Below are 15,000 nucleotides of genomic sequence, written 5' to 3'. Positions count from 1 at the left end.
GTCCGTCGCGGTACTTCAAACAGGATCGTAGGCTCGCTCGCGGATTACCGTGGAAACGCTCGAAAGTCGTTATAAGACTCGAACAATCCGGACGCGGTACGCCGGAAACCGGAGTCGTCGGATCGAGACGCACCCTTATTCTCGATCTGCTCCTACTGGACCTCCTTCACGACGCACGTTACTCTCCTACACCTGCGTGAGAGAGTTCTAACCCCACGGCGCGCGTCGGCCCGGAAGACCGCGGACCGGTTCCCTTCACCGTCTGCTTCTCCTCAAGGGGCGTCGTCGCCTCTGGTTTGTTCATTAGGGATCCGGATATAAAGATCCACATCCGGATTTTTCCGTGCAGCCGCTCGGTGAGGACGCGGATCGTTAAGAAGCGCTATTCGGGAATAAAATAAACCTTAAATCGAACTGTCGCTTTATACAGCCTCTGGCACGGGAAAGCAACGAGGCTTGGTGTGTAGAGACGGGGGATATGAGTTATTACCCCAAACATCTGCCTCTGCCTCACACACACACTAAATTCTGTGAAGATGCTAAATGACACACACACACACACACACACACACACACACACACACACACACACGCGCGCACAGAGAGGTTTTGCATGTCCCCAGGCTCCTCTGTGCTGAATGAGCTGTAGTCTCTGGCAGCAGGATGGAAACAGCGGTTAATGGTAAAAGACGAGATGATTTATGGAGCCAATAAACACACGGTGAGCGATGACCTGAGCGAATCCGGCTCATCCTCATCATCATCATCGCTCCCCGGCATCTCGTCCTCCGAGCCTCATCCTAAACCCCGTAAACGGCCCTCGGTTTAAACCGCGCCTTTTATCTGCTGCCTGTAAAAACGCCCTTTCCACTTACATAAGCTTGCTTCAACGGCACGTTCCCACGGCAACGACTTCGATTACCGTCAATTATCACGGAGGTGTAGAACGAGACGGAACTACACCGAGAGCTTTTATTTCACGCGCTCGAACCTGGCGCCACTGGACGATCGAGAACTACACGCTACGCACGTTCTTAACGACCGGAATCGTTAAAAACCCGCACCGGGCTCCTGCGTCACGCGGGACGTTTCGGAAGGTGCGACTCGTACCCCACGCTGAGAAGACGAAAACCGCTCGAGCTCGATCAGACCTCGCGGAAATATCAGAGGCCACTCGGCTTCCTGCGGTCCCCGTTTCACTTCCTGTTACGTCTCACGATGCTAACTTTATAGCTATACGCTCGACTTTCGCGCGCTCCTGTCGCTGGGGATCACCGACCTTCACGACGTCCTCGGCTCCGGTCAGAGGCAGGGGCAGGCGCTGAGGCAGATGGCGCATTAGAGGCTCCGCCCCCATCTCCAGGCGAGGCCGCTTTATCTCGCCGTACTCCACCTCCGATTGGCTGTTGGCGTCGGGCAGATACATGTGATCGTAGCGGATGTGGGACTCCGCGCCTCTGAAAAGAAAGAAGATTGAGATTAGAGGGAGAAGATCGAACAGAACTTGGACTCGGTCTTTATGAGCGCGGTGTTTGATCTGTGTTTCTGAGCAGAAATATCAGTGACGCATCGAGAACGTTAAAAGCTGAATATATAATTACACTCCAGGCTATTAACGATCACCCGTGCTAACGTGTTCAGGTGGCAGGACGTGATGCAATCGCGGTCCCAAATCACTGCGTCCCGCCTCGCCGAGAACCCCGAGTAACCATGGCGACATTTTTTTACATCAGACATGGAGCATATGCGGCATATGGTATTTTGCACACCACTGCTGTGCTGGTGTTGTGTCAGCGCTGATGCGCTGCAGGAAGGTGGGAGGGGAGTGTATGTGTGTGTGCATGAGATAGATGAGCGAGCTGGCACACACACACACACACACACACACACACACTTACAATTCAATTCAAAGCACACACACGGACGCGTCTGCACTACTCATCGACAGCATTCTAAACCCTCTCCATAGATTCGTCTCTTCCAGAGTTAGATGAAGGTTAAGTTCCTATCATATCCAATGTGTTGATGCCGCAGCGCACCGTATCAGCGATTATTGGAAGAAAAGCGACTCGCAAGAAGGGAAGAATGGAAAAACGGATGGACGGATACAAGGAGAACACGTACAGAGCAGAGGAAAGACGGTGCTGTGCGTGCGGTGAGACTTTTAACTGCCTTTCTCAGTAAAGCCGTCGGCCGTTTCATCCCATTCCAACTGTCTACACAGCACACAGACGAGAGCGGTATATAGAGAGGGTGTGTGCGAGAGAGAGAGAGAGAGAGAGAGAGAGAGAGAGTCTGTGTGACAGAGAGAGAGACAGCAATAGAGACTGAGACGATGCTCTTCGGCCTTAAATCCTCCCCCGCTCCCCAACCGTCCCCTGCTCTCTGGCCCTAAACCCTCCTCCGCTCTCCAGCCCTAAACGGTCCCTAGACCAACCCCCGCTCTCCAGCCCTAAACCATCGCTAAAGCGTCCCCTGCTCTCTGGCCCTAAACCGTCCCCCGCTCTCCACCGGCCCTGAACCATCCCTCGCCCTAAAGCGTCCCTAAAGTGCCCCTAAACCGTCCCCCGCTCTCCGGCCCTAAACCATCCCTAAAGTGCCCCTAAACCGTCCCCCGCTCTCCGGCCCTAAACCATCCCTAAAGTGCCCCTAAACCGTCCCCCGCTCTCCGGCCCTAAACCATCCCTAAAGTGCCCCTAAACCGTCCCCCGCTCTCCGGCCCTAAACCATCCCTAAAGTGCCCCTAAACCGTCCCCCGCTCTCCGGCCCTAAACCATCCCTAAAGTGCCCCTAAACCGTCCCCCGCTCTCCGGCCCTAAAGCGTCCCTAGACCATCCCCCGCTCTCTAGCCCTAAACCATCCCTAAACCGTCCCCCGCTCTCCGGCCCTAAACCGTCCCTAAAGCGTCCCCTGCTCTCCGGCCCTAAACCGTCCCCCGCTCTCCGGCCCTAAAGCGTCCCCTGCTCTCCGGCCCTAAACCGTCCCCCGCTCTCCGGCCCTAAAGCGTCCCCTGCTCTCCGGCCCTAAACCGTCCCCCGCTCTCCGGCCCTAAACCGTCCCTAAACCGTCCCCCGCTCTCCGGCCCTAAACCGTCCCTAAAGCGTCCCCTGCTCTCCGGCCCTAAACCGTCCCCTCAATCAGTGATTGCACAGATAAAGCAGTTACAGCTGATATGTGAACGGCACAGTAACAGCTAACGATCCTGATCAACACAATGGAACACCTGACCAGCACGGAGTCGTCTCATTCCATTCCCACTGCGTTTATCGGCCCCTACGCGTTTACAGCCAGGAACAGCGCGTGTGTGTTTGCCCACTACACATAAAACTACACTAGAAAAGTCGCACAGCGAGCAGTTCTGAATATTATGATAGCTTCTCATCTGTATGGCTCGCCTCCAGTCTCCCAGCATGCCTCTGTGCTCCGGCTAACCGATATTCTTAGTAAAACACTCCTCCCTGCCGCCCCCACACTCAGAGTTGTATAAGAGTGTGTGTGTGTGTGTGTATGTGTGTGTGTGTCCATATTTACTATGGCTTAGGTACTGCTCTGCAAAGATCAGACATTTATAACACTGCCTGACCTAATTATGTCAAACTCGAGCACACACACACACACACACACACACACACACACACACACACACACACGGCCGACATCTAACAGCATACGTAATGAGTGCACTCGTGTATATGGAGAGGAGTGAAGTCTCAGCTCTCTTCAGCACAAATGGAAAAAATTCAGTCTGGCAATCAGGGACAGTGAGGAGGAAATTACAATAACTCTCTCTCTCTCTCTCTCTCTCTCTCTCTCTCTCTCTCTCTCTCTCTCACACACACACATTTTTTCACCACCGCTTATTTCCATAGAGGCATGACACTTGCATAATCACATCAAAGTCCATCTTTCATCTCTCCATCTCTCTCTTTGTATCTCTCTCATAAATATCTTATCTACATCTCCCTCTCTATATCCCTCTCTCTATCTCACTCTCCCTCCCCCTCTCTCTCCCTCTCCCCCTCTTCATACACCCCTTTCACACCCTCTCTCTATACGTCTCACTTTCTCTCTGTATCTCTCACTTTACCTTCCCGTCTAGATATCACTCCGTCTCCCTCTCTCTCCTTCTACACATCCTCTCACCCTCTCTCTCCTTCTACACATCCTCTCACCCTCTCTCTCACTCTCGCCCCTTCTACATATCCTCTCACCCTCTCTCTCACTCTCGCCCCTTCTACACATCCTCTCACCCTCTCTCTCCTTCTACATATCCTCACACCCTCTCTCTCGCCCCTTCTACATATCCTCACACCCTCTCTCTCGCCCCTTCTACATATCCTCACATCCTCTCTCTCCTTCTACATATCCTCTCACCCTCTCTCTCGCCCCTTCTACACATCCTCACATCCTCTCTCTCCTTCTACATATCCTCTCACCCTCTCTCTCGCCCCTTCTACACATCCTCTCACCCTCTCTCTCCTTCTACATATCCTCACATCCTCTCTCTCCTTCTACATATCCTCTCACCCTCTCTCTCCTTCTACACATCCTCTCACCCTCTCTCTCCTTCTACACATCCTCTCACCCTCTCTCTCCTTCTACATATCCTCTCACCCTCTCTCTCGCCCCTTCTACATATCCTCACACCCTTTCTCTCTCTCGCCCCTTCTACATATCCTCTCACCCTCTCTCTCCTTCTACATATCCTCACACCCTCTCACCTTCTACACATCCTCACACCCTCTCTCTCGCCCCTTCTACACATCCTCTCACCCTCTCTCTCCTTCTACACATCCTCCCACCCTCTCTCTCGCCCCTTCTACACATCCTCTCACCCTCTCTCGCCTTCTACACATCCTCTCACCCTCTCTCGCCTTCTACACATCCTCTCACCCTCTCTCTCGCCCCTTCTACACATCCTCTCACCCTCTCTCTCCTTCTACACATCCTCACACCCTCTCTCTCCTTCTACACATCCTCCCACCCTCTCTCTCGCCCCTTCTACACATCCTCTCACCCTCTCTCGCCTTCTACACATCCTCTCACCCTCTCTCGCCTTCTACACATCCTCTCACCCTCTCTCTCGCCCCTTCTACACATCCTCTCACCCTCTCTCTCCTTCTACACATCCTCACACCCTCTCTCTCCTTCTACACATCCTCCCACCCTCTCTCTCGCCCCTTCTACACATCCTCTCACCCTCTCACCTTCTACACATCCTCACACCCTCTCTCTCACTCTCGCCCCTTCTACATATCCTCACACCCTCTCTCTCTCTCTCTCGCCCCTTCTACATATCCTCTCACCCTCTCTCTCCTTCTACACATCCTCCCACCCTCTCACCTTCTACACATCCTCACACCCTCTCTCTCACTCTCGCCCCTTCTACATATCCTCACACCCTCTCTCTCCTTCTACACATCCTCACACCCTCTCGCCTTCTACACATCCTCACACCCTCTCTCTCCTTCTACACATCCTCACACCCTCTCTCGCCTTCTACACATCCTCACACCCTCTCTCTCACTCTCGCCCCTTCTACATATCCTCACACCCTCTCTCTCCTTCTACACATCCTCACACCCTCGCCCCTTCTACATATCCTCATACCCTCTCTCGCCTTCTACATATCCTCACACCCTCTCTCTCACTCTCGCCCCTTCTACACATCCTCACACCCTCTCTCTCGCCCCTTCTACATATCCTCACACCCTCTCTCTCTCTCTCTCTCGCCCCTTCTACATATCCTCTCACTCTCTCTCTCGCCCCTTCTACATATCCTCACACCCTCTCTCTCTCTCTCGCCCCTTCTACATATCCTCTCACCCTCTCTCTCCTTCTACATATCCTCACACCCTCTCACCTTCTACACATCCTCACACCCTCTCTCTCGCCCCTTCTACATATCCTCACACCCTCTCTCGCCTTCTACACATCCTCTCACCCTCTCTCTCCTTCTACACATCCTCACACCCTCTCTCTCGCCCCTTCTACATATCCTCCCACCCTCTCGCCTTCTACACATCCTCACACCCTCTCTGTCACTCTCGCCCCTTCTACATATCCTCTCACCCTCTCTCTCCTTCTACATATCCTCACACCCTCTCTCTCCTTCTACATATCCTCTCACCCTCTCTCGCCCCTTCTACATATCCTATATCCTATTTCTCCCTCCATCCCAAATCTACTATGTCCGTTGTTAAAGTGCTAGACAAATAAAGCCGAACTGAATATTTGTGATTGTTGCGCTACACACAGATCTCCGTATCAGCATCACATCAAGACGAAGCGGCCATTTCCTCCAGCGAAGATGATCACATAACATTAATAAACCGTGAGCTTTCAGATTCTTCTCTGCCTTCACGCTAACGTCCGATGGAAATCAACTACTGGCACGTGAATCTTCAATACGGTTTCTTAGATGACTCTTCACCTTTTCCCATAACATACCCCGACTGAACACTTTTTGATGACATCATTCTGCACTTCAGATTTACTGTCCAATCAAATGCTCTCTAGAATCTCAAGTGCCCCGCCCCTGACATTATAAAAAAGCCATTTGCCAAAGTTATTGGTCGGGCTCGGATCCACGGTACTAGCTGCCGAGTACGCCTTGTGAGGCGATGTAAACTGTCATTCTATTTAAAAACGGGGGAGGAGTCACTCGATATATCCCGCCCTGACTTCCTGTTTCAGTGGAAATTACGTCGTCAGCACGTCGGATAACGGCGCACGTTTCAAGACCCTTCACGGGGGACTTTAAGCGTGGCGCAGCCACATGACCCAGGACTCCAAGAGAACAAACCTGGTCGTGATCTCGGTGTGGTGTGGGAGGGGTATACGCCGTCTCACCTGTCAATCACAGCGACGCTAAACAATCCGTGAGCTCGCGTATGCGTAAGACGGCGGCCAGCGCTCTATTTCAAGCGTGTTACGCCGCATGGACGGCGGGCTTCTCGCGTCTCGGCGGAAGCACGTCTTCACACCTCCCCGGTCGGTCGATGGTGTACGGTAGGTGGGCGTAAAAGTAATTAAATCACGACATTAATATTTATAATGACTGTACCGCCCAGCACGAGGGAGTACCACCGAAGATCCTTAACCTTCGCAGGCGAGACAAGTGTTAAAAATATCACGCCAGACTTGCGAAAAAGATTAACTAAAGACAGACTGGTCGGTCCGGATAGAGTCGTAGATGGTGGAGGAGACTCTGAGCAGGGTTTACAGATCAGAGGTGAAATAAATAAATAAATAAATAAATCTCTCGGGCAGAGATGCTGTTGTATTTAGCAGTGGAGTTCCTTGTCTGTCTGCCCGCATTAGCTGGAGGAGAAATGGCATGCCAGTGTGTGTGTGTGTGTGTGTGTGTGTGTGTGTGTGTGTGTGTGTGTGTGTGTGTGTGAGAGAGATGGTTCTTACATAACGCTTACGCAAGGATCTGAAACCGTGTATCACTCTGAATAAGAGATGGAAGAGTGAATGAGCGCTGAGGAGAGCGCGCACACACACACACACACACACACACACACACACACACACACCTCGTTCACGCTCCGCTGGACGTCTCAAGGATAAATCGGTACGAAGAGGAAAACGGTCTATAAATATTCCCAGATCACTCCAGCACAGCACACGTACTTCACACGCCCCTTCCCGCTAAAACGAAAACACGGGAGAGACGTGCGTGCGGTTTTTCCTGCGCGCTTTTGGTCGAGGACGTTTTTGTACAGGCGCTCCGTCCGGGGGCTCCGGTCCAGATGTTTAGATCCGAACTGATTTACGCACGTACACTTACAATAAATAAATGAACGAGTTAAATAAATCCACAATGTTTAATACACTTGTGTATTTTCCTGACACCGGATCATGGACACCGGTATTTCAGGGTTCTTCTCTCCAACACTCGGGCTTGGACAATAGTGTGTGTGTGTGTGTGTGTGTGTGTGTGTGTGTGGGGTCACCTCTCATTCCCAGGTTGAAACTCCGACAGCAGGGACGGTCTGCGGCGATGAGACTGGGACAGAGTTCCATGGGAGAGATGGGAACCGAAGTCCCGAGCGTGGTAGTCCACTATACCGACATCCTGCTCAAGACACACACACACACACACACACACACACACATGCACTAACATTACACTCATGTGCATTTTCAATCAGATTAGCTCTCAAGAAACACTTTCAATTTTACATACTGCACCTTTAACATTTAAAGGAGCGATATGCATCATGTCCTGTTACAGGAAAATAAATCAACAACAGAGCTGTTGTTTAACGTCAGACTGAACTTTTTATCCGTTTATAGGAAACAGCTTGCACGAGAGCGGCTATAAACAGTCCTTTATATATACTGATGATGAGACAGGTTAATGAGAAAGTTCGTTCGATGACGTCCTTGGGCGTCTCAAACATACGACATGTCCTCGGGCTGTCTCGCACGTTTAAGATCTACGCACAGACTCCCAAGGACGTCCGAGTCAGCGGACTGTGTTTTATTTGCTGAACCCATCCTTCCACCTACCCGTGACTTCATATATTTTTGCACACGCCTTTATTTTTCTTCTCGGCTTAAGACCAAATATTTTTGTTTGAACTGCTTGAGGCTGACGTGTGCTTACTTCTTAAATAAATACCTGGCTGGGTCAGGGGCACTCAAACTTTAGCATACACCCGCAGGCGTTTGTGAACTTTCAAATAGAGAACGCTCTCATTAGCCGGTTTAAACAGGATGTGTGTGACCACGGACGTGTCTAATCATAGATGATTGTGTGTGTGTACCGTGTGAGTGCGGGCGATCTGCAGAGGAAGGCCGGCTGCGCTCGGCAGGTGTCGGGCTTCCACGGCTCTCCGGCTCTGAGGCACCGGCTGCGGATGAGAGGACATGCTGACGACGAGACTTCCTCTACGTGCAGGAAGTGGGCGTGGCTGCTCTACGCACGCTGCCCATTCCTCGGAATCGAGTCCTGACGGGCGACACCAACCTGCAGGGAGAAGAGCAAAGAGATGAGACGGATAGGAACGTGTAGGACTCGGCGTTTCGGTCAACAACAACAACAAACAAATAAATAAATGAATGAATAAATAAATAGACTTTAGGGACAACAGGACGAGAACGAGGGGGCGGGGGTCGGGTGTAGGGGGTTAAAGAGTTAAAAAAAACGTCCTCGTGGGTAGGAAAAAAGAAAAAGCATGGCATGTTTGATTCGATCGAGTCGAATCGGGAGTTGATTCAGAGTCGAATCGCTGAAGAGAACGCGCCAGGGTTCGAATCAAAAGGAGCATCACACGACATCACAATCGCTCTCGCGTACGGATTCGTTGCCTTGCTTTATTGAAGGTTTCTGAAGACTTCGAAGCCCCACACACACACACACACACACACACACACATCAAATAATCCCTCACCACATAAAGAGATACGTTAGATTCTTCTCATCTCAGTGCCAATATTCTGCAGAAGCGCGTCGGGGTTGAGGTTAAAGGAAAACAGAAAAAGAGCAAGAGTCAGCACATTTCTATATGCTATAAATACACACAGGTTTAAAGGAACTTCAGCAAACACACACACACACACACACACACACACACACACACACACACACACACAGAGCAGATCTGGCTGAGCTAAGCAGATTTAACACACCGTCGTTGGACCACAGAACAAAGAGAAAGAGCTCGTGTGTGTTTATCATCACGGTCCGGCTCAAGCCGATGTCACAAGCAGGAAAAGAAACGATTATTCAGAGATACATTAACACAATAAAGCCAGTTAATAAAACACGATCAGGAACGACGACGACGCCGCCACCACCACACCCTTACCCTTCCTGATTCAGCCCAGCACTATAGAATTAAAATGTTCTCGCTGTGTAATAAACAGAGCCAGCTGAACATTTCAGTGGAAAATCTGACTTCATATTGAACAGAGGACAGGAAACTGGGGGAGTTTCCAATCTGCACGTCTATACAACCCGAGTGAAGTGAGAGTCGAGTGTAGGTGTTTCATTCTGCTTAATAACTGCACACACACACACACACACACACCTTATCAAACACGTCAACGTGTTGTTTTCCCCTCAGATAGAAATCAAGTCCAACAAACAGAAACATGGAGAGACAGACGGGCAGGGAGACGGTCAGACAATCAGTCAGACAGTGAGCCAGTAAGGGAGTCAGACAGTAAGACAGATGGCCAGTCAGTCAGAAAGACAGACAGACTTTCAGTGAGACAGTCAGACAGATAGCCAGCAAGTTCAGCAGAAAGTAAGACAGTAAACAAGACAGTGAGGCGGATAGGAAGTCAGACAGACAGATATTCAATCACAGTCAGAGAGGCAGACAGATATTCAATCACAGTCAGAGAGGCAGACAGATATTCAGACAGTCGGAGGCAGACAGATATTCAATCAGACAGTCAGAGAGGCAGACAGATATGCAGACAGATATTCAATCAGACAGTCAGAGAGACAGAGAGATATTCAATCATACAGTCAGAGACAGACATATTCAATTAGACAGTCAGAGAGACATATTTAATTAGACAGTCAGACAGAGACATATTCAATCAGACAGTCAGAGACAGACGTATTCAATTAGACAGTCAGAGACATTCAATCAGACAGTCAGAGAGAGACAGCCATTCAATCCGACAGTCAGACAGACATTCAATCAGACAGTCAGAGACATATTCAATCAGACAGTCAGAGACATATTCAATCAGACAGTCAGAGACATATTCAATCAGACAGTCAGAGACATATTCAATCAGACAGTCAGACAGAGACATATTTAAATCAGACAGTCAGAGACATTCAATCAGACAGTCAGACAGAGAGAGACAGCCATTCAATCAGACAGTCAGACAGAGAGAGACAGCCATTCAATCCGACAGTCAGACAGACATTCAATCCGACAGTCAGACAGACATTCAATCCGACAGTCAGACAGAGACATATGTAAATCAGACAGTCAGAGACAGACATATTCAATTAGACAGTCAGACACATTCAATCAGACAGTCAGACAGAGAGAGACAGCCATTCAATTAGACAGTCAGACAGACATTCAATCAGACAGTCAGAGACATATTCAATCAGACAGTCAGACAGAGACATATGTAAATCAGACAGTCAGAGAGACATATTCAATTAGACAGTCAGAGACATTCAATTAGACAGTCAGACAGAGAGAGACATTCAATTAGACAGTCAGAGAGACATATTCAATCAGACAGTCAGAGAGACATATTCAGTCAGAGAGACATATTCAATCAGACAGTCAGAGAGACATATGCACCAGACAGTCAGACAGAGACATATTTAATCAGACAGTCAGAGAGACAGACAGATATTCAATGACAGTCAGACAGGCGGACCAACAGTCAGACAGTCCAAGAGACAGACATAAACTCAAAGACCAACAGTCAAGTCAGACAGTCAGAGAGACAGATATCCAAACAGAATGATTCAAGCTAACACCAAAGAGAAACCTACCTGACTAACAGAGACAGTCAGACAGAGAGGCAGTGAGACAGCCAGACAGACAGAAAGGCAGTGAGACAGAAAAAGTCAGTCAAATGATCGATAAATACACTAAATAATAAATAAGGCTAATAAACTGATAAAAGCTCAAGAAAAAGACTAGTTATAAATATACCTGATTAACAGGCAGACAGACAGACAGACAGACAGACAGACAGACACTGTAGATTTCTCAGATCGCCTTGTTTTATTATCTGCGTGATCTTCAGCCGAGTTTCACTTAGCACCGGTTCTTTAAACTCTCTGCTCAATAACGTGAAAGATAAAGAGCACAGAGTCCACGGAGAACCTTCATCTGAGGAGGAATCACCCGGGGTTTCTGCAGCAGGAGAGAGACGGAGGCTGAGGTGAGCAGAAACAGTGTTTGTAGAGCGATCTCACACTCCACATCGAACGGAGAGAGGGAGAGGAACAGACGGGCGGGGGTTAAAAAACAAAACGACTCAAGCGCTTACAGACTAAAAGAAACCCTGTGGGATGAGAGGAAGGTACAAGTGTGTGTGAGTGTGTGAGTGTGAGAGAGAGAGAGAGAGGAGAAGGGGGTGGGGGACATTCTTTTATTATGGATTAATGCTCTGGTTACCATGGATGGTGGAAGAAAAAGAGAGAGAGAGCGAGAGAGAGGTGGATTAAATTCACTCAAAAGGCTCAAAGACAAAGTACTGCTGTGGAATGAGAGAGAGAGAGAGAGAGAGAGAGAGAGAGAGAGAGAGAGAATGAGAATAAACACAGACAGGAGGGGAAACACATGCCCTGGCACGGATACAAACACCCACAGGCAAGAGCACTTGGCCGCCTGCCAGCAGCACGGATGAACTCATTCACCCGTCTCTCTCTCTCTCTCTCTCTCTCTCCATCCTTCCCTCTCGCCTTCTCTCCTTAGCCTGACTCGCTTTCTCCTTCACAGCTCCGTTACACAAGCAGTATAGTAACAACTTACAAAATATTTTAAATACCACAAAACTGTCAGTAACACGCAGAGGTTCGGAAGCAACAAAAAAAAGAAGCAGGGAGAAAAAAAAAAAAAAAACAAACAGGAAAATCCTGATTAAAAAGTCTGTGGTTTAATCATCAAGCAGTTTTATTTTATTTGACTCATCTTATCTGATCCGTGTAGCAGGCAGTTTGGGATGCTGGTGTCCGTTACTGTTCAGTGTGGGCAGCTGTATCTTGTTTACCATTTGGCGTGGGTATTATCTCGTCTAGCGTCGAGCGCGGGTAAATTATAATCCCGTGTATCGTTAGGCATGGGTGTAATAATGTTTACCGTTTAGCGTGGGTATTCTCACGTTTACCGTGGGCAATCATCTCGTGTATTGTTTGGCGCGGGGTATCGTCTCGTTCTCCGTTCGGCGCGGGGTACCGTCTCGTTCACCGTTCGGCGCGGGGTACCGTCTCGTTCTCCGTTCGGCGCGGGGTATCGTCTCGTTCACCGTTCGGCGCGGGGTACCGTCTCGTTCACCGTTCGGCGCGGGGTACCGTCTCGTTCACCGTTCGGCGCGGGGTATCGTCTCGTTCACCGTTTGGCGCGGGGTACCGTCTCGTTCACCGTTTGGCGCGGGGTATCGTCTCGTTCACCGTTTGGCGCGGGGTATCGTCTCGTTCTCCGTTTGGCGCGGGGTATCGTCTCGTTCACCGTTTGGCGCGGGGTACCGTCTCATTCACCGTTTGGCGCGGGGTACCGTCTCGTTCACCGTTCGGCGCGGGGTACCGTCTCGTTCACCGTTTGGCGCGGGGTACCGTCTCGTTCACCGTTCGGCGCGGGGTATCGTCTCGTTCACCGTTTGGCGTGGTCAATTTTCTTTATCTTCGCTACTGTTTGATACGGGTAATTTTATCTTGTTTTTTGCTTGGCCCGACACGTTTCGTTTATCTCGTTTATTGTTCCGTGTGGATCATTTTACTTCCTTCCTCTGGTTTATTACTCGGCACAGCCGTGTTTTTATCTGGTTTATTGTTCCGCGCGAGTGACTCCAGTTAGCTCGGTCTCGCTCTTCAACATTTCACCCGGTCGTCACTTCCATCCTTGATAAAAATGGTCCGTCTGATCTTTCGAACGGCCGGATGATAAAATCACCTGCGTTTCCCCTCCTCCCCTCCTCCGCCTTTCCGTTTAACAGGATGTTCTCAGATAAAAAGGAAAAGGCGTTATAACGTCGCGCTCTACGCGGACCTTTCAGCACGTCCGTCTTTACAGGGTCGTCTCCGTTACTCCGAGCTTTCACGCCGCTACCGCGTTCACTCGCTCTCCGTCTTTCCTCCCCCCCAAAGACCATCAGGCACTTCTGAGATCTCGCTCGTGTTTCATCTCACTTCCCACATACACACACACACACACGACTGTATCTCCATTAGCATCACCCGCATTTCAACCTCGCAGACTCCTCTTCAATTAAAAACCGACTGCCGCCTTCTCCGACTCCCCCACACACACACACACACACACACCGAGAGAAAAGCAGGCTCTTTTATTGGGAACGATTCCCGCATCCTTCACCGTCTCGACGTTTTGCAGCCCAGATCCTAATCAGCGAGCTAATTATGTGAAAAACCACACAGTGCACAACACAGAGGAGGGAAAAAGGAAGCTGATGCACTTGAGCTAATGAGCGGAGATTAGCACTCTCTCTCTCTCTCTCTCTCTCTCCCCCCGTGTGTGTGTGCGCACTTATGTAAGTGACAGTACAATTAAGTACGTTATTGGGTGATTTAAAGCTCCAGTCAGACGCCTGGTGGCGGCGAGTTTAGAAACCGCGGCTGGAAGCAGGGCGGCGTCGCAGCGTCGGGATGAAAACGTCATTAGCGGGAGCTTGCGTGACGCTTAAACGCACCGTTAACGAACCGATATCTATATACGCCGCAAAGACGCGATTAATTCGGACGAGCGTTTAGGACACGTGACGATTTAGGACTAAATATCCAGGACCAAAGCTTAAAAAAAAAAAAAAAATCCCTGCCAGGACGGCACGTGTCGTATTTTGATGGACGCCTGTAAATAACCTCGTCAACCTTGAGTTGAGTTACATTTAGCCACGCCCACAAAACTCCATAAAAGGTCAAGACAGCTATGAGTCGGGACTAAACGACGCGTCCCAAGCATGACGTGCGTCAAAAGCTCCGACAGGCTCGAAACACACCTGACGTATCTACGCGAGCGAATGCGCTTTCGAGAGACGCAAATCAGATCGCGCGCGTAGAAATGCGCCGTGGGAAATTTTATAACGTAGCGCGAGCGCACCTTACGAAACGTCTAGTCACGTAGCTGAAGTCGCGTCAATGGGAAGTAGTGTTCGATTTCCTCTCACTTACGTACTGCATCTACTACCAATAATTGGTTAAATGACGTCCGAGTGCCACCTACAGGCCAATGAGGTGAAGTGCAGGCTGTTCGGTCAAGAACGCGCCTTTATAACATTCCCACATTTTATAATTACGCAATGATACTGGAAACGCTTGGACGC

At 49.9% G+C, this 15,000-nt stretch overlaps 1 protein-coding gene across 5 annotated transcripts in view; it reads right to left on the bottom strand.

Moving 5' to 3' along the window:
- The window catches only part of ncor2 (nuclear receptor corepressor 2), an 84,780-nt gene that overhangs the window by 54,496 nt on the left and 15,284 nt on the right, over nucleotides 1–15,000 (bottom strand). For all 5 annotated transcript variants that reach the window (XM_017467719.3, XM_017467723.3, XM_017467722.3 and 2 more), the window contains exons 2-4: nucleotides 8,778–8,980; nucleotides 7,962–8,083; nucleotides 1,280–1,457 (exon numbers count right to left, since the gene is read on the bottom strand). In XM_017467719.3, coding sequence (XP_017323208.1) covers nucleotides 1,280–1,457; nucleotides 7,962–8,083; nucleotides 8,778–8,882 — 405 coding nt within the window. In that variant the 5' untranslated portion in view covers nucleotides 8,883–8,980. The remainder of the gene's footprint in view (nucleotides 1–1,279; nucleotides 1,458–7,961; nucleotides 8,084–8,777; nucleotides 8,981–15,000) is intronic.

Source organism: Ictalurus punctatus, chromosome 5, assembly GCF_001660625.3.
Source record: "Ictalurus punctatus breed USDA103 chromosome 5, Coco_2.0, whole genome shotgun sequence".
NCBI classification, from domain to species: Eukaryota; Metazoa; Chordata; class Actinopteri; order Siluriformes; family Ictaluridae; genus Ictalurus; species Ictalurus punctatus.
The sequence above is the reverse complement of the archived record's forward strand: the minus strand, read 5'-3'. Positions and strand labels throughout refer to the sequence as shown.